Genomic DNA, 18,475 nt, shown 5'->3' on the forward strand with positions numbered 1-18,475 from the left:
TTAATTGATCTTTTATAAAGGCAATTTTTATAGAGCGATTTATAATGTGAACGGTTCCAATCATGAACTAAAAGTTCTATAAATTGGCAACGAATAATTATAAATAGAAACTCTCACTCATTCTTTGAGTAGTCAAATATTTTTCAGTTATATATACTGCTTCTTCCAAGTCTCAAATAAGTTCTTACTTTTTACTATGATTTTCCGTATGCATAATGCAGGAGAAAAAAGGGGCCAACTCTAACATGAATTTGATTCCAACTGGGTTTACTAGTAATGGGCTTTAAACTTCTAAAATTAAATAAATAAAAATAAGATTTGTTCATGGGCTTTGAATTAGAAGCTTTCAAATGAGCAATTTTCTTTGGTGCACATGCCCATCTGCACATCATATATTCACATGTGAACAACAGCCCTTGGATTCAATACGAATGTTTTTTTTGTATATTCGGCTGTGTGTACTAAAAAAGCCCTCTTCAAATGAGTTCTGTCACAGATTTGTTCATGAACTTCTCAATCCAAAATGTAAGTTTTGTTGTAGGCATAATTTACTGAACAATTACGAAGGTCATAGAGAAAGAAAGGTGAGGCAATAGTAGAGAGAAGAGAGAGATTTGTAATTGTGGGTGTGTTTGATTCATCCCATTGTGCCTTTATTTATAGTAGTAGAAAGGGTAAAACCTTTCCCTTTAGGATTACAACATTTAATAGGTAATCTAATCCTAATAGGAATATATAATACTTTCCCAGATTCCCTAGGATTTACACAATCACATTCCTATTCTAAATATGACTGCAACACTCCCCCTTGAGTGTGTAAATACTCAACAAACCATTGCATTAGATTCTTCAACATATAAGGTAGAATAGTTGATGAAGTCATCGGCACAACGGGTGATCGCGAGTCTCAAATTTACTTTGAAGTATGCATTTGTAAAAACTCACAAAAACCTTGCTATGGTAAAACCCAAGGAATGGGGAAAACCCATAGACTAAGGAGAAAAATAAGAAAAATATGCATAATGTCTAAAACGCTCGTCAAACTGGACGAAGGTAGTGAACTCAACGGAGTATGATCATCTTGGGATGGGTGCCTCATTAAAACCTAGTTAGGTAGCAAAAACCCAATGGGAAAAATGCTCCTAATCGTAGGGAAAAAGAGTACATTAAGATCATGTGAGTATGCTTCAAGATTTCCCCATGAGTTAGACATAACTTCTAAATAAGAGAACTACAAGCGATTCAACTCAGATAATTTACGCATATCGATTCCTTGGATGAGCTTCTGAAATGTAGACTTGGGCAATGACTTGGTGAATAGATCGGCCAAGTTGTCTTGGGAACGAATTGCATGACTTCAATCTCCTGATGCTTTGTTGATGTAGATGTAGGCGCAATATGTCTTGGCGTTGACTTCATTGATGTATCATGACTTGGTCAGGTTGATACATGCAACATAATCTTCATGGATCGTCGTCGGGACTCAACGATGGATGAAAACACAGCAAGTACTTTGAAATTCTCAATTAGAACTCCTAACCATGTCTCACTTGTGGCATAGTGAAGTGAGGTGAGTCTTGGAATGATTCGAAGATTTCGTAACTACGGTCATATCGTGGACTTCCAAGATATTGCGATATCCCTAACGGTAAAGACATAACCATTCGGGGATTTTACCTTGTGCGGGTTTGATAAGTAACCAGCATCAGCATAACAAACAAGGCAAGCATCATTCCGAGGATCAGGGGGGTTAGATCTGTTGAGATGCGTTGGGATTTGCCCATGTAGTACCTTCAGGGTACATCTTTAATACCAAATCAGTGGTTGCGTGTAAACGTGGTGCTGTATCTTTACCAATAGATCAACAGCGAAAGAGATGTCCTGTCTAAATGCAATGAACTAAGTACAATAAAGCACAAAGTTGAACTTTAGATATGGAATTTCTGATTCCATAACCTCTTCAAGGTCTCATGTGCATATAACATATGGACGATCAAAGGTATACTCAAAAGTAACACATTCGGGGTGTAGTTCGACTGGTAGACCAACATACCGTCAGAACAATGCTTGAACTTTAGGTCAAAGCATAAACGAGTTTTCCCAAGATCCTTCATCTCAAATTCTATCTTCAGGTGCAAGGCATTTTTCTCAAGCTCTTCCAGATTGATCAAATAATTCATATCCCTGATTGATCAAATAATCACGTAGACGGGTATACCACATTCGTCGGATTTTTCAATCCATAAGTGAACGCCTCAAAACAAGTTAAGAGGGTGTTCCGTGGTTTTGGAATCATTTGAAACAGTCCATGTAATTCTTCGAGAACTTACATGTAAATCTTCGTATCTATATCCCTATGGAGAAAACACTAACCACATTTCATAATGCTATTATTAATCACATGATGTTTAAGAAACCTTGCGCCGTAAGACGTGCATCATATCGCACTATTTCATTCATCTCATAACGCTTCATTTCCCACTTGTAACACAACAGGGTTACCTTGGGCTGTGTAGGAACGACAGGTCCAATACACACTTTGGTAAGGAATTTGACCTAGACTATAACTTTAGTTGTCCAATTAGTTTTACTTTGTCACTTAATCAACAGAACACGGTTCGATATCGTCGTTTTTCATTTATGTCGGTAGCTACCATATAAGTGAAAACATCATCGATGATAATCTCATTTCAATTCCATTTAGCTCATCCAAACTAGTATACTAGACCAAGAACTTTAAGTCACGGGAGAAATTCGAATTAATCTTATGAGATGGAAATGATTTGAGACAGCGATCGAGTTTAGATTCATTATTGTGCCGTGTATTCCTCTTCTAGGGAAGTGAATCATACGAACCGAGTGATATGTCGTGCTCTAGGCTAGACAGATTGATTGGTTATCTGCCTGTGTATCGGACTGTCCAAATTGTCCAACGGGGGCGACACACCTTCCAGGGATGTTGACTCGACGTCCGTTAAGTACATCTATCCTTGCAGACATGTTTGCAGCTGGTATATGATCTCGTCACTTTAGCTAGAGCAGAGGAATACGTCTGGGGCAACATTTTGAAAGCTAGAATTCATCGCACTTACTTATCATACATGTGTGGTATGAGGATCAAGATGAGACATAGTGGGCAACGTCCATGCAAATTTGCGCCGTTCTCTAGGAACGTTGACGTTCTTATCTCCCCCTAACGGCGGGAAGACTGTCTCATTAAAGTGACAACCCACAAATAAGCGGTAAAGATATTGCATGTAAGGGCTCGAAGAGAGCTAGTGTGAAGAAGAATCATGATCGACAAAAGATACACATCCTTCTTTGAGGACCCATTGTGGTACGTTGTGATGGTGCAACTTGGCACATGGAATGCACACCCAAATGCGTAAATACGAAAATCGTCAGGTTCGTACCCAGTAACCAATTGTAACGTCATATAGGTTGGGTGGTAATGGGCCTCAAGGCAGACCAACATAACTGCATACAAGGATTGCATAGCTCTAGGCAGAAACCAAAAACTTGGTATGTTCACCAAAATTCGGGCGATCATTTAAATCACGCTTTATGATCACTAGGCGAGGGTATTTGGGGTGAACATGGGAATTTGATGTTCAATTAGAAACCCAAAACGACATGCAATACTTTAGCGAAAACCTTCAATATAAACTCTCTGGCATTATCCAGTCTCCCGGACCTTAAGGGATAAGTAGGGTGGTGAACCCATAATTGGCCAAGAGGTTTAGCAGTAATGTGTGTGGACAAACATGTGACCAGTTTGTCGATTCATCAACCAAAACCATAAATATTTATATGGTCTGTGTTTTGGTTGGATTAGTCTATATATATTCCCTTGAATCCACTGTGAAAAGAGAATCGTGTCGTATCTTTGCGAGGAATGATATAGAAAATCAATTTCCCTAATGAGCATGCTTGGCAAAGTGTGCTCGTAGGCACAATATCCTTACTTTAGTTAAGGAGATGCATTGTAGCATCATTGTTCGACTTAAGTGTCCCAAAAGGTCGAGCCAAAGCAAGTAAACTGCTTAATCACCAGGCTCCAGACCGGCCACATGTGGTGTATTCCCAGTTGGGAGACAACCCATTGGTCCCAAATCAAAGCTTCATGCTCATTTTTGGAGGTGGTGAAAAGATTTTTCACTCTATTTTCTTCAATGGTTTCATTTATGATCATTGTCATCTCGAATATCCATAAAAACTCAACGTCAGGGAGAATTTAAGGTCCCTTAAATGGTGATGCAATACCATTCATACAACGAGGAGTGTGCCAATGCTCTTAATCAGGTTGGATAGACCTGAAGTCGTTGTTAGAGATGTGATTTAGGTGTAAAGTTAGTGTGCGTAGTACGCATTCATCCAGACAACTAACTTTCCCACATTCCTACCTAATCACGTGTTTAATTGAATCGGTCACATGTATTAAGAAAAACATGATCCAATTAACTCATATTCGAGGACAATATCAATAAGATTATCCATAAGTAAAACATACACCAAACTTGAATCCAAGAACATGGAAAAATGTTCACAAAGTAAATGGTTTACAAAGGGGATTCGGCCAACAAGGCTATCCATGTCAAAATTCGGCTCTTCCAACGGTGTTTGGTGGAGCAAAAATTAGTCTCACTTATTGACTACTAGAATGGTACTCCTTAACAACATTGGTAGGGGCACGAACAGGTGCATAACCAATGATCTATTCCATCAAGACAGAAGAAGATTTTGCAGGGTTAAGGTTCGGAAATATTATCCCTTATTCTTGAAGTTTTAGGTCTTAGGTACCAAGGATCATGCTTCGGGCATGATGCCACACCTTGGCAGTCCCTGATTCTACCATATGTTGTAAAAACAAACTCGAAATTGGATTGTGAGAGAGTATGCTGAATGGTGTATCCTTACTGAAGCAATACATCACTATTCGGTTAGGTTTTGACCGAACTGGATCGAGCCATTCGGTAGACTCCAGCCGAACTGAGTCTATACTGTTTTCTCACGTTTGTTGTAATAATCAGATTCGAGAATTTGGTAAACTTTCACTTTCTACACTACTGCTTCAGGGGCGAGTTAGAAACATGGAATTATGAGAAAAATATTCTCTAGTCAAAATTCGATCGGATTTATAAACTTCAGAATTGTACTCATTCATGGATGTAATCATGGTGTGCTTCGGGCAATATGTCGCATGATCACATGGTCTGTAGGAGTGAGCCAAAGAGCCATGGAATCCTCGTTCGGGAGGTATTTCCAATGATAATGCTTCAGGCATATGTCTTCGAATGAAGATCATGATGGATGCTTATTCAGCTCTTCCTTGCCATTGTTGGCTTCAATGGTTTCTCAGTTTCTTGATAGGCAAGTGGAGATTCACGTCTTGTACCCCACATAAAGTGGTTTCTATTAGAAAACGTCCAAATCAGGAAAATCGAACTTGTGATGATTTGACAATCCACTGAATTGGAGGGAACAAGATTGTGATTGGTGCTATGGGAATGAATCATCCATAAGCATCAAAGTTAGAACATTTGAGTTCTAAGACATGGTGTTCATGAAAAAACGTTGGGTTTTCATGGGTGTATTGTTTTATGAAAACTTCGAGTTTCAAAGGCACTAAATTTGAAACTACAGGTTCAATTTAGTTTATGAACGTTTAGTTCATAAAAGAGAGGTTCCTGCAAGAAACACAGAATGCAATATGCTGATTTAAGTATAGTGGATTTGAGTTTCTTTGGGAACTTAAGTGTGAGAGCTTCGTTACTACGAAAATATGTTACGGTTAAAAGTATAAAAATAAATTATTGAATCGTTAATGTCTAAAAGTGATCTTCAGGTCAATAATTTTGGATTCACTATCAGATTAATGGACTGCAGGTCACTTTTAATTAATTCAATAGATCGGGACTATTTAGGGTTGATCGTAGAAGCAAAATAATATTAAAATAATATTATTGGATTGAAAATATAGCATAGCCCAAAGAAGGGCTGGGTGCCATGAGCAAAAGAGCTCGGGTTGGTAGTGAGTAGCCCATTGGCCGAGAGGGACAAAAGCCCTAGCAACAAGCTGCTGGACTAAATGGGCCGAGGGAGGGGCATGGGTTCAGGCCCAGCGAAAAGCTGGCCTGGGTTGGGTCCGAGAAGCCCAGCCGAAGCTGGGTTTCTATGTTTTGGGTCCGAGGCAACCTAAGCCCAGCAGCCAAAGCTGCTGGCAAGCAAGCCGAGACTGGGGCGAAGCCTAGTGAGTTCACAGGCCAAGGGACGCAGAACAATGGGCCAAAATTTGCTGGTTTTTTTGACTTAGGGATTGTAGGCCCTATAAACAGAGGTAGGCCGAAAGGCCTAATAGTCTAGGTCAGCGCAGCAAGGCCCTAGGGCTGCTGCTGTGAGGGGTCCAAGGTGTCCGAGGTGGTGGTGCTGCAAGTGCCCATATATTTTTTTTCCGACATAATTAGGGTTTGAAAATCCTAAATTGCTTCTAATTTATTTATATTCTTTGACTCACAAATTCCACATAGCATAATTGCGTAATGCATGAAACAAATTTATATATTGACAAATATATGAAACATACACAATATATATATCGGAAGGTAAATATAAATGTAGGGAATTCATGCATCATGGGGAATGTTTTCATGCTTCATGGTTGTTTCAAATATCTTACTTTATTTTAAGCGTAGCTGATTGGCAGAAAACAACAAAAGCCTTTGAATTTGTAGAAGATCCTTCTCAGAAAGTCGGAATTGCATCTCCAATGCGTTGTATCACGTTCAACATAGAAAAATTAAATTGAATAAAAAACATGTAGATCAATTCAATAAAATAATTAAATCAATCACAAACAGAATGATTAAAACGTAATACTCTCCTGATTGAAGATCAAACTCTATTTAGCGTAGCGGCAAGAGCGTGTTGATAACGTGTTGTAGGTACTATTTACTGAACAATTATGGAGGTCATAGATAGAGAAATGTGCGGCAATAGTAGAGAGAAGAGAGAGATGTATAATTGTGGGTGTGTTTGATTTACCCCATTGTGCCTTTATTTATAGCAGTAGAAAGGGAAAAACCTTTCCCATTAGGATTACAACATTTAATACGTAATCTAATCATAATAGGAATATATAATATTTTCCCAGATTCCCTAAGATTTATACAATCACATTCCTATTGTAAATATGACTGCAACAAGTTTTAATATATCAGATGGGGAAAATATACTGTTTTTTTTTTTTTGATAACAAATATACTATTTTAATTCGGTATCAAGAACATCACAAAGCACATAATTGTCATTTCACGTATTATAATAAGAGTGAACAACACAATTTTTTTTTTTTTTTTTTGTCAAACGATAGATTTTGTTAGATTAGTCACCAATGGGGTTCGAACCCATGCTATCATGCAGTGGCTTAACACATTTCCACCATTGTGGCAAAGGGCCACGTGCAAGTGAACTACATAGTTCATGCATACCACATCTATGGTATCACACTTACAAATAAAAAAAAGTTACCATTATACTGCAGTACTCAATGTTAGATATATGTGCTCATCTTAATACAAGAGAAATTTTGATATAGAAAATTAAACAACAAAAAAAAAATGGTAGTTGGTTTAATCAAGTTTGGACCTTGGTGGTGGCATTTGATTGTATTCAATTCTCCTAGTCATTGTCTAGCTGTCCTTCAAACCAACTTGTCTTCCCTCTACAAATCTTCCTTTGATTAATCCCCATCACAAAAGAAAAATAGCAACTTCAAAATTTCACAACTACAATTCATCGCCGCAACCATCACCACCACCTCCAAGATCACAACTCAGATGGACACCAATCCACTGCAGCAACAACAACCCAACATGGACAGCCATTCAATGAGCATCTGGGAAGTGAACAAGGATCGGTTGGCCACCATGTACCAGATGATCTCAGAACCCCCAAAACTCCTAAGCAATGCAGCAGGCAAACCCTCCTGCTGCATCTTCAGAGTCCCACAGAGTCTTCTCGAGATAAACGGCAAGTCGTACAACCCCCACATCGTCTCCATCGGTCCATACCACAGAGGAGAGCCACGGGTCAAGATGATCGAAGAGCACAAGTGGAAATATTTGGGTTCTTTGCTTGCAAGGACAGAGCCCAAAGGGTTGTCTTTAAAGGACTACTTGAAGGCCTTGGAGCCATTGGAACAAGAAGCTAGAGAGTGTTACTCAGAAAGAATAAATCTTACCACGGAAGAATTTTTGGAAATGTTGGTTCTTGATGGTTGTTTTATAATCGAATTGTTACGAAAAGTCGGCCTTTTGGTCCGGTTCGAGCGTGACGATCCTCTTGTCAACATGGTTTGGATAATCCCATTTTTGGTTAGGGATTTTCTTAGGCTTGAAAATCAAATACCCTACTTTGTTCTCCTGGCTTTGTTTGATCTCACAACTACGGAAGAACATAAAGAAAATGGGAAGTCATTGTCGTTGCTTGCCTTGGAATTCTTCAACAACCATATGCAGAGGCCTGATCATGTCATTCAAAAGCACCACAATCTTACAGGCAAGCTCTCAAACTTCAATGATATTTCTAAAACTTTCTTTGAAAATTCTCTGTTCTGTTTTGTTACATCGAAAGTGATCGAACCCTTAACCTATCTTAATTAAGAACTTTGTGGTCCTCTCTATACGTTTACATCGATGTTTAATACCTTGCTTGCAGGTATGCATTTGCTCGATTTGTTGCGCTCAAGTGTTATACCGCCAGGCCATGAGGAGCCACGTAGTAGCAACACCATACCAACACATACCATCCATTGTGTCTCGAAGCTTCGCCGTGCAGGAATCAAGCTCAATCGGGGCAAGGGCGAAAGCTTCTTGGTGATCAAATTCAAGCGCGGAGTCATCGAAATGCCAACTATAACAGTCGACGATTTCATGAGTTCCTTCTTGCTCAACTGTGTGGCCTATGAGCAGTGCCACAAGTCAACTTCTAAGCACATCACCACCTACGCAACATTGCTCGATTGCCTTGTGAACACATACAAGGATGTTGAGTATTTGTGTGACCGTAACATCGTCGAGAATTACTTTGGGAACGATGGGGAAGTTGCTCGATTTATTAATAATTTGGGGAAGGATGTGGCTTTTGATATGGATAGGTGTTACTTGTCAAAGTTGTTCAATGACGTGCATCACTATTATGGGAATGGTTGGCATGTTCAATGGGCTAGCTTCAAGTATACTTATTTTGATACTCCATGGTCCTTCATATCTGCGTTTGCTGCTTTGATTTTGTTGATACTCACCTTGGCACAGACCTTTTACACTGTTATGAGTTACTATCCTCCACTATGAATAGGGTAATACTTAGGTATTCACTAGTGAGTACCTCATATATGCACTTTTTTATTTGGCTCAATCAAAATATGCTACATGTTCCTTGTTTCTTAAAGCTCAATAAAAATTAAATAACATGTGTATTATTTTAAAAAATAATGTGTTAAAATATTATTGGACCAAAATTAAAAAGTGAATATATAGTGTACTCACTAGTGAGTAGTACCTAAGTATTATCCATACAAATATAATTTTTTTATATGTATTTATTGATTTTTATAGTGTTCATATGCTTACCAATTAGTATTATAATATGTCACTAAATAAGGTCTTTTTTGTATTTTGATTTTACAATGATAAGTGTCTTATTAAATATTACATGTAAGTGTTTGAACATGATTGAATTTTGTAGATATTGTCGATTGAGCTCACTTGTTGTTGTTGTGGATCACGACAGAGCTAAATTCTTGGAGTGAAAAGATTATGAGACTCCAAATATAAATACTAAGCATGTATATTTATGCAGTGAAATGATAATTAGATCTTCTTTTGCATAAACCATAGTATTAAAGACTAATCATGCATGCATTTTCAGCAAAGCAAATATGACCTTGATGAATGTTTGGGAAAAAAATATGGGCAAAGAAAAAGGGGAAAATGAGAAGGAAGAAAATAGGGAAACTAATTTGATACGAAGAGAAATGGGAAATTTAGGGAAGAAAGCAGCCTTTAATTTTCACATACTTATTTTTTTTGTTTATAAAATGGTCAAATATTAGCCCATAAAATATACATCACGTTTTTTTGTCAAGCAGGTTTGGCCATCTAATTTATTTAGTTGTTCACAAGTTTTGTGCGCCAGATTCAACCTCTCGACACACAGGATTTGCATGATTAGAAACGTAGTGGGCAAGAAATGGTGGCATCTTTTTTGTTTTTTATTTTGTTTTTTTTTATCTTATATTATTTAACTCTTTTCGTTAATTCTTTCTTCAACAAATAATAAAAACTCATAATGTAGTACATGAAAAATGCAATGATATATATCTTTCATATGACACAAATATACTATTAAACTAAAATATAGGCACAAATCAAAATTTTAGTATTGTGAACTAACTAGAAAAACAAACATAATACACATACGTACGTATATGTTAGGATAATCATGAGGGTTGAAATCCCGTCCTTGCCTCATTAAGGTCCAGTTTGGTATTGGAATTTTTTTTTTGGGTCCCACCAAAAACTACTTCAATTTAAAGTTAAGAAGTAAAAAAGTGTTTGATAAAAATAAAATATATTGCTTATTTTCAAAGCAATGGCCTCCAAACAATTGCTTTTAAAAGCAGCTTGTAGGTTGATTTTAAAAGCTGTTTTAATAAAAAGCAGAGTTGAGCCTTTAGAATATTTGAATTCATGTAATAAGCTCATTAATTTTAAACAATGACATTATTTATCCTTCTAGATACTGTTTTTACATTGCTTTTCAAACTCATAACACTATTAAAAATTGAGTTTATCAACGCTCAACTGCTTTATTTTGCGACTGATTATTCTTAAAGTACAACAAAAGCAATTTATTAAAAAAACACAACAATCCCAAACTGGTCCTAAGGTAGGCCCCTACAAGAATAAGGAAGAAATTGTCATCCCTAACTTAATTTACTCTTTAAATACAACGATATTTGGGAAAGGGATTTGACGCAGATACCAACGTAAGCCTTTGAAGAACAATGTTATAAAATCTACCAAATTTTATGAGAAAACCGAAAGGTTTATTTGAATAATTCTTGAAAGTTGAATACAATAGCAGCCATAAGGCTTAAATAGACTTGACTTGACCCTTAAGGAGTTTAGGGAAGTCTTAGGGAATATAAAAGAAGTAAATCAAATGTAAAACGAAAAGTCTGATCTTTGTTGCAAACTTTAAAATACGGATTTAGAAATCTAAACAACCTTGGATGGCTTTAATTTGTCATACTTCACAACATGGCAGTGTGTTTGAACTGAAACACCTTGCTCTTTTTGGGAAGGTATTATGCGCCCAAAATGAAACTCGGATACTAACTCTGTAAATTCCCGCTACGTCCTTTTGTCTTCCTTGGATCCATTGGATCCATTTTATGTTCAATCCACTCGGCTATCTATTCTATATCAGGATTAAACTAAGCGAGGATGTGATCTCGGAGCACCTATAAAAATAGATAAATCAAACACAATTTAAATACTTGCAAGTGCATAAGATCAAAAGTACTATAGTAGGGCAAATATGAGGTCGATCCCACGAGGGTTGCACTTGACACCAATGAAACCACTTTATTTGACAAAAAAAGTTAAACCAATTAATCAAGCTAAACTTACTTAAGCAACCGATTGATTGAATTGAATAATTGACCAAGACTAAAACTACAAGAAACTAAAAGGAAAAATAAAACGAAACACACGACACAAGGGTTTGAGAAACAATGGAGCCGCCTAAAGTTATAAATTCATCCATAACAATTGTATTTCTTTTTCCTAGAGCCAATTACTATCCAATTATCATGCCAAAGCTAAAAGTTGTTATTTGTAAGATATAAATTAATTTGTGGTCAAACATCAATTCGTGTATTTCTATAATGAAATTATATCCTTGGTTCAGCATACAATTAACACATAGAAACCATTTAATCGTAGAAGAGTCATATCAAACAAGTATGACTAGCTTGATTGGTCATCCTAACTAGTTTATCTACTCTTCTTAATCTTCCAATAAACCTAGTTGATTGCTCATTCTTTTAGATCAATCTAAGTTTCTAGAAACAAAGTCCCTCATGTAATCAAATAATAATTAACAAAGTACTTCACAAATATTCATTTCATATCTTCATAATAAACCTTAAAAAAATAGTTTAGATACAAAGATAAAAATAAAAGAAAGAGAGCATAGGTATTCATTTTATGGCTCCGTGGTGAGACATGTCCCAAGCTCTCTTCTTTGGATGTATAATATGGTTTAGAGAGAGCATTAAGGTCCTAATTATATATATAAAGTATCTAAAAAGTTTGGTAAAAACTCTCCTTAAACAAAACAAAAACTTAAACTAGTAAAGAAATCAAATTAGGGAAGAACTCCTTGACTTGGGAAACACATCATCTGATTTGCATGCATGTTTTGTGCCGTTTAACCTTCTAGAAAATTCTAGAAATATAAGAAACTTGTAGCTCTATCTCTTAACTTTTCAGACATATCGCACCGCACTACGAAAAATCAAGAAGATCTTAAAATCTTCCTTCTTCTATAGATGTTTAGGTCTGACGATGATGTAATTTATGTGGGATTAATTTGCAAAACTAGAATGTTTGGATCAATGAAAAACTATGTGAGACAAAGATCAACGAAAAACTATGAAATTTGAACACAGTGATCCTCAGCCTCTTAGATTTCTTTTTTAATTGTCCTTGTGTCAAAACTTAAAGTCAATATATCATTAAAAAAAAACTTATAAGTGCGTTGTTTGGTTGAAATTGAGAAAAGAAAAATAACAAGCTCTTTTAAAACCAAACCTTAACAAACCCCAGGAATAAATGATATGAAAATATAAGAAATAATGCACCTATTAAGCAACACAATGAGTTAGTAATAATTTTTTACCAAACTTGCATGTATAAGATAAGAGTCAAACTTAAGATCTCTTACTTACAAATGACACTACAATGTAGAGCTAGCGGCAACTTCAACCACTTCTAAACCTGAATACTATCTTTATATAATAAGTTCATTATTCCCAAAAAAATGTTACTAGAATTCCCGCATTATTTACCAAGCCTATATCGTATTTACCAATGTCATGGAAGACCAAGACCATGACCGATTCAACCAAAAAAGTTCTCACTAATGTATACATACACATGTGCAAATAGAAGCTAGATTACGAATATTTAATTAGGACACAAATCAAACCTTAAATTCATCAACGAATACCCAAAATTTAGTCTGTTGTCTTGTGCTTGAAGGCTTGACTGTTTCTCAAAGTTGAATTTTTGATTTTTCAACTCCACGCTCGTCATGTACATTCCTAATATTGACTGCAACGTTTGAATTTTTATTTTTCGGCCAGTTGACAGTTCTCCTGCTCCATATCCTCACGTCCCGGTCCCTATATATATACCCGAGCATTCAAATGATTTAATATGTCATTCATATATTCTTACAGCATTTACTCTCAGATTTGCTTCAAACTTCAAACCCCAACTCTTTTCTATTGTCGGAAAACACATAGTTTATGTTCAAAGCTGCTTCCATATTTACAAAATTATGAGTTCAGAAACCTGTGGAGGGCAAACTTCAGGACTGATTCAATTTCCTCAACCCACGAGGCCAATAAACAGCTACGAGATGAACACTGCTACTAATTCCGAGTCATATGCAACAGAAGGCACACTTCCACGACAATTTGCTGATCATGAACATGTTAATGTGGCAGCACAAACAGAAGATGAAGATAGGGAAGCTCTTGATGGATTACGTAGATTCATTTCGGAGCTTCGTGAGAAAGTTCCGGCTAAATTAGCAGACCAACTACTGAAGGTGGATGGAAAAAAAAGTTCGGTCACTGTACAAAAAGGTGCTACGCACGGCCTGCAAGGATCAATGCAGGAGTTATCACATAAGCTTGAGCGCTTCAAGATACGAACTTTGGATTTCGGAGGGATTGCGAAGGAGGAAGACAAGCAATAACTAAACTAACGTATTACATGAATTGCTATTAGCAATTTAAAGTAATCATCATGACTTCTTATAGTAATCGTCAGACTGCTTGTGCAAGGAGCCTTTTCAATTGTGCGTATTTTACTTTTTTGTATTTATATAAGAAAATATTTTGTTTTTATACTGTACATACATTGTAGCATATTTGAATATCTTAAGTTCATATGTAGCTTTAATATGTTTTAATTTTTCTACGCGACACTTTATTTTAGTCTAACTTAAACTACGAGGAGGGAGTGACAAACGCAACTGAGAAGAGAGCATATTGAATTTAATTAACTCGGCTACACCAAGATTTGTAAGTCCGCTGGTAAAATAGAAAGACCAACTATTGAATATGGATGGAAAATAGGTCATGTTACCGTGCAAAAATTCAGTATAAATAATAGTAGTACTTATTTGATTTCATAAAAATGATTAACGTGTAGTTTTTTTTTATGGGTTTTGCAAAAATGTACAAAATCATCATTAATCCTATTTCTTTTCTTTCCAACTTAAACTTTTGGGTTAATTTCAGTTTACTACCCTGAAGTTTTGTGATTTTCAACATTTGGTACATCAAGTTTTTTTCATCTCAGAATTATACCTCAAGTCTTAATTTTGAAACAGTTTCATACATCCGTTAAGTTTTCCGTTAAAACTTCTATTAACTGATGATGTGGCGCTCACGTGGACAATAACTGAGCGCCACATGTCAATATGGGCCCACTTCAATACTTAAAAAAATTTAAAAAATACGAAAAAAAAAAAAACCAACCGTTTTCTACCTCCCCCAACCCCCTTCCCTCCCTTATCTCTTCTTCACCTGCAACACCCTCTTTGGCTCCCCCTTTTCTCTCCCCCTTTTCTCTCCCCCCTTTTTATCCCCCCTTCTTCACAACCACCACCTCCTCCACCATTCATCTCCTAACCCCCACCCTCCTCCTCCTAATCCTGCATCTCAGCAACAACACCACCACCAGCTGCCTCTCGGTACTTTCTCCCTCAGTCCATGGCCCAACAACACCCACCACACTCTCACTCACTCCAAGCTTTACATCACCTACTTTTCTCGACGAACTCGCTGGATTACTCGACTTCGCGGTCGTCCTGATCTACTCACCGGCTGGTTCACCCAGTTCATCCAGCTCCAAGACATTACCCGTATTGGCATCTCTGGTTCTGTGTTCCTCGGGTTTCGGATCTCTCGTATGCGATTCGTCCAACGATCAGCCGTCGCGCACGAAGACTTTGACGAAAATATTTTTCTTCTCCGACGATACCTCATCCAGTTTGTTCTCTTCCTCTCCGGTCTTCTCTTGATCCGATTTTTGAGCAAGCCTTTTGGTCTCTCTCAGACTGTTCGAGCATTTCTTTCGACCAAAGACATATACAATTAATATTAATCACACAAAAAAAAATATTAATTCTGATGGGGTGCAGGATAAGGATAAGGAGGAGGATGGTGGGGGTTTGGGTCTAGGTTGGGTTACAGGAAAAGGAGGAGGAAGAGGAGGGTAGGGGTTAGGAGAGGAATGGCGGAGGAGGTGGTCGTTATGGAGAGAAAAGGGGGAGAGGAAAGGATGAGTCGAAGAGAGAAGAGGAGAGAAGGGAGGGTGTTGCAGGTGCAGAAGAGAGAAAGGAGGGAAGGGGTGTGGGTTGCAGAAGGAAGAAGGAAGGGAGAGGGTTGGGGGGAGGTAGAAGATGGGTAAGTTTTTTTTTTTTTTTTTTGTGTTTTTGTATTTTTTTAATATTTTAATATTTAAGTGGGCCTATATTGACACATGGCGCTCGGTTATTATCCACGTGGGCGTCACGTCATTAATTAACAGAAATTCTAACAGAAAACTTAATGATGTATGAAATTGTCCTAAAATTAAGACTTGAGGTATGACTCCGGTATGAAAAAAATTTCATATACTAAATGTTGAAAACCACAAAACTTCAGGATAGTAAATTGAGATTAACCCTAAACTTTTTCTAAAAGGTACTTATGTGACTCAAAATAAAGTAAAACAAATTTCAAATTACTTAAAACATTTTTCTTAACATGCACACAAAAAATTCTTGCAATAACACAACAATCGGGATAAATAGTCATTATAGCCTTTTTTTTTTTTTTTTTGGAAGGACATTATAGCCTTTTTTTTCTTGCTATTTTGATTCACAATAAGCTTCTTAAAGTTGGTGATGAACATCTCAGAGATATTCTTGCCGACAGAAGTCTGTTTTACCTACGTTCTTGCAAGAAATGTTATTCCTTTTTTTTTTTTTTTTTGGTCTAAAGAAATGTTATTCTTTGATAGGCATAGAGTCCATACCTGCCATCCTTGCATGACTGTGTAGGTTCCAACCACAGGAAGGTAAGGTGAAGGATCAACTTCCATCTTTGACATTCCTGCAGGTATCTTCTATCACTATTAGACACTTCAGAGGTGATCAACTAGTTGAGAATGACACGTCAACAAAGAGTGAGGTGGGCCATAGATTTTTATGGAGCTCCATCTAAATTCTAGAATGATATCTTAATATTGGATTAATTCTGATAATCTAGAAAAGAAAGCACTATTTTATATACGCCAAAAATATATATATATAAAAATCTCAAACATTTATTTGAAAAATCCAAAGAACGCCTTGATTTTTCGATTGACCAAATCTCTTAACCTGTTGGCTTTAATTTCCAGACCAAACTATAGGCCATAGGGCCATTTGGTTTGAAACATGAGGGAACTAAATCTGAACCATGGATTGAACGCTTAGCTAGCTTCTAGGCAATTCTAGAATGATTACCATTGTTCCATTTTAATATTTCCTGTTGTAAAATTTCGTTTTCTAATTCTTTTTGGAAATTATTATTGGTACTCCAAAAATTTCATTCTACATTCTAAACTTTCTATATTTAGAAAGAAAAATACACTTGTGATGAGTGTAGAATGAGATTTTTAGAGTGTCAATAACACTTCCATTCTTTTTTTACAAATAGAGAATTAGGCTGTATTAGCTCCTCAAAGTGTTGTTTGATTCAACTGACTTAAATAATTAGGAAAAAGAATTATCAAACACACACAAAAGTTTCACTGCACATTATTTTTTTTCTCACGCAGAATGCGTTGATGGAGATAGAAAGGTGCAACAAGACAGCAATTCCTTATATTGGAAATCCTGCACAATTACTTAACTCTAATAAACAAAATAAAGAAAACTAGCATTATTTGATATTTTCACAAGTTTTCATGGAGACCCCCTACATGTACATCAAGCGTTAGGTCCATTTTATTCTTTATTCTTTTTCGCTTATTTTTTCATTTTTTCCTCTTGATATTGGTGATATATTAAGATGGGATTTTAGTAAAATTTCCAAAGGTTCTGGTCCCCTTGTTCTTGATCAGCAACTATAGCATCATCACCAGCTATGTCCAAGCGAGGAGGGCTAAGCAGCATTCCCTCAGCCATGTTCACTAGAACGTTAGGCATATTAAAGATCAGATCCTCATCAACAAACTCATGATTCAGCACAAATCTGTCATCCTCATCAACTGTCTTATGAGCCTGATGAACATTATGGTGACCACCTTGCACCTCATCCCTTGAATAAGAACAGCGATCAATTGCAACTCCCATGGCCGCAGCAGCGGAGGATGCCGCCGCCTGGATGTCACGTGACGAAGTGGAGGCTGGCACGGGCAATGAAGAAGCGGAGTTGGGAAAGTTGAGCTCAGCATCTTGACCCTTGAGAGCGATAGCGGCCACGTCATAAGCAACCGCGGCCATTTCGGGTGTGGGAAATGTGCCTAGCCAAATCCTATTAGGTTTTTTGGGCTCTCGGATTTCCGAAACCCATTTTCCACTACTCCTGCGGCGTACACCACGGTATGTTGGGTGACGCCCTGGGACAATGGAAGTGGTAGTACTGCTTGACGTTGTAGTAGTATTCGTGGCGTGCATCGTGGAGATGTGGCCGTTGGAGGTTGATTGGCAGTTGGAGGTTGATGGAGGAAGCCATTTATGGAGGGACGGGATTTGAGAAATGAATCTGAATTGTGAGCTAGGTGAAGAGTTTGAGAGGGAGAGAGTGCAAACCAGGTGTTGCTGAACTGCGCTGTGAAGAGAGTTGGGGTGTAAGCCAGCTTAGTTTATGTTGGATGGACTAGTTCTGGGTTGGCTTTGCGTTTTTGTATGGAGACTGCGCATCAAACGTCAATAGAACAGTGGTTTTATATATCACTTTTCCATCTTCTATGTCAGCCCACTCTCCTATGGAGGCAGATTGTCTGCCCTCTGTTTAGGTGCTCTTCCCATTCTCTCTTATTTGTGTAGTCATAGTTAAGCCACGTCAATATTGTATTTTCTTATTGTTTTTTATAAAATATTAACGTAATTTAACCGTTACTGCACAAAATAAAAAAGGATG

The 18,475-nt window shown here is 37.1% G+C and overlaps 2 protein-coding genes across 2 annotated transcripts; one reads left to right on the forward strand and one right to left on the reverse strand.

The window, feature by feature from the left end:
• Nucleotides 1–7,725: 7,725 nt before the first annotated feature.
• Nucleotides 7,726–9,491, forward strand: LOC137711850 (UPF0481 protein At3g47200-like). Its single transcript, XM_068451010.2, has 2 exons — nucleotides 7,726–8,556; nucleotides 8,716–9,491. Exons 1-2 carry the CDS (start codon nucleotides 7,836–7,838, stop codon nucleotides 9,348–9,350), a joined length of 1,356 nt encoding a protein of 451 aa, XP_068307111.2. The 5' UTR covers nucleotides 7,726–7,835; the 3' UTR covers nucleotides 9,351–9,491.
• Nucleotides 9,492–17,250: 7,759 nt separating this feature from the next.
• On the reverse strand, nucleotides 17,251–18,009 carry LOC137713318 (ethylene-responsive transcription factor ERF024-like). The gene has a single exon (XM_068452601.2). The coding sequence runs from the start codon at nucleotides 18,007–18,009 to the stop codon at nucleotides 17,410–17,412; it is 600 nt and encodes a 199-aa protein (XP_068308702.2). The 3' UTR covers nucleotides 17,251–17,409.
• Between the last annotated feature and the right edge of the window lie 466 nt (nucleotides 18,010–18,475).

The sequence above is a fragment of the Pyrus communis genome, chromosome 14, assembly GCF_041283825.1.
Source record: "Pyrus communis isolate YQ-2024b chromosome 14, ASM4128382v1, whole genome shotgun sequence".
Lineage (NCBI taxonomy): Eukaryota > Viridiplantae > Streptophyta > Magnoliopsida > Rosales > Rosaceae > Pyrus > Pyrus communis.

What these genes read in the sequence shown, in the direction of transcription:
- LOC137711850 (XM_068451010.2), top strand. Translation starts at nt 7,836, where the DNA reads ATGGACACCAATCCACTGCAGCAACAACAACCCAACATGGACAGCCAT. An exon ending in AAAGCACCACAATCTTACAG is followed by an intron (nt 8,557 to 8,715) that starts GCAAGCTCTCAA and finishes CCTTGCTTGCAG; the next exon opens with GTATGCATTTGCTCGATTTG.
- LOC137713318 (XM_068452601.2), bottom strand. Translation starts at nt 18,009, where the DNA reads ATGCACGCCACGAATACTACTACAACGTCAAGCAGTACTACCACTTCC.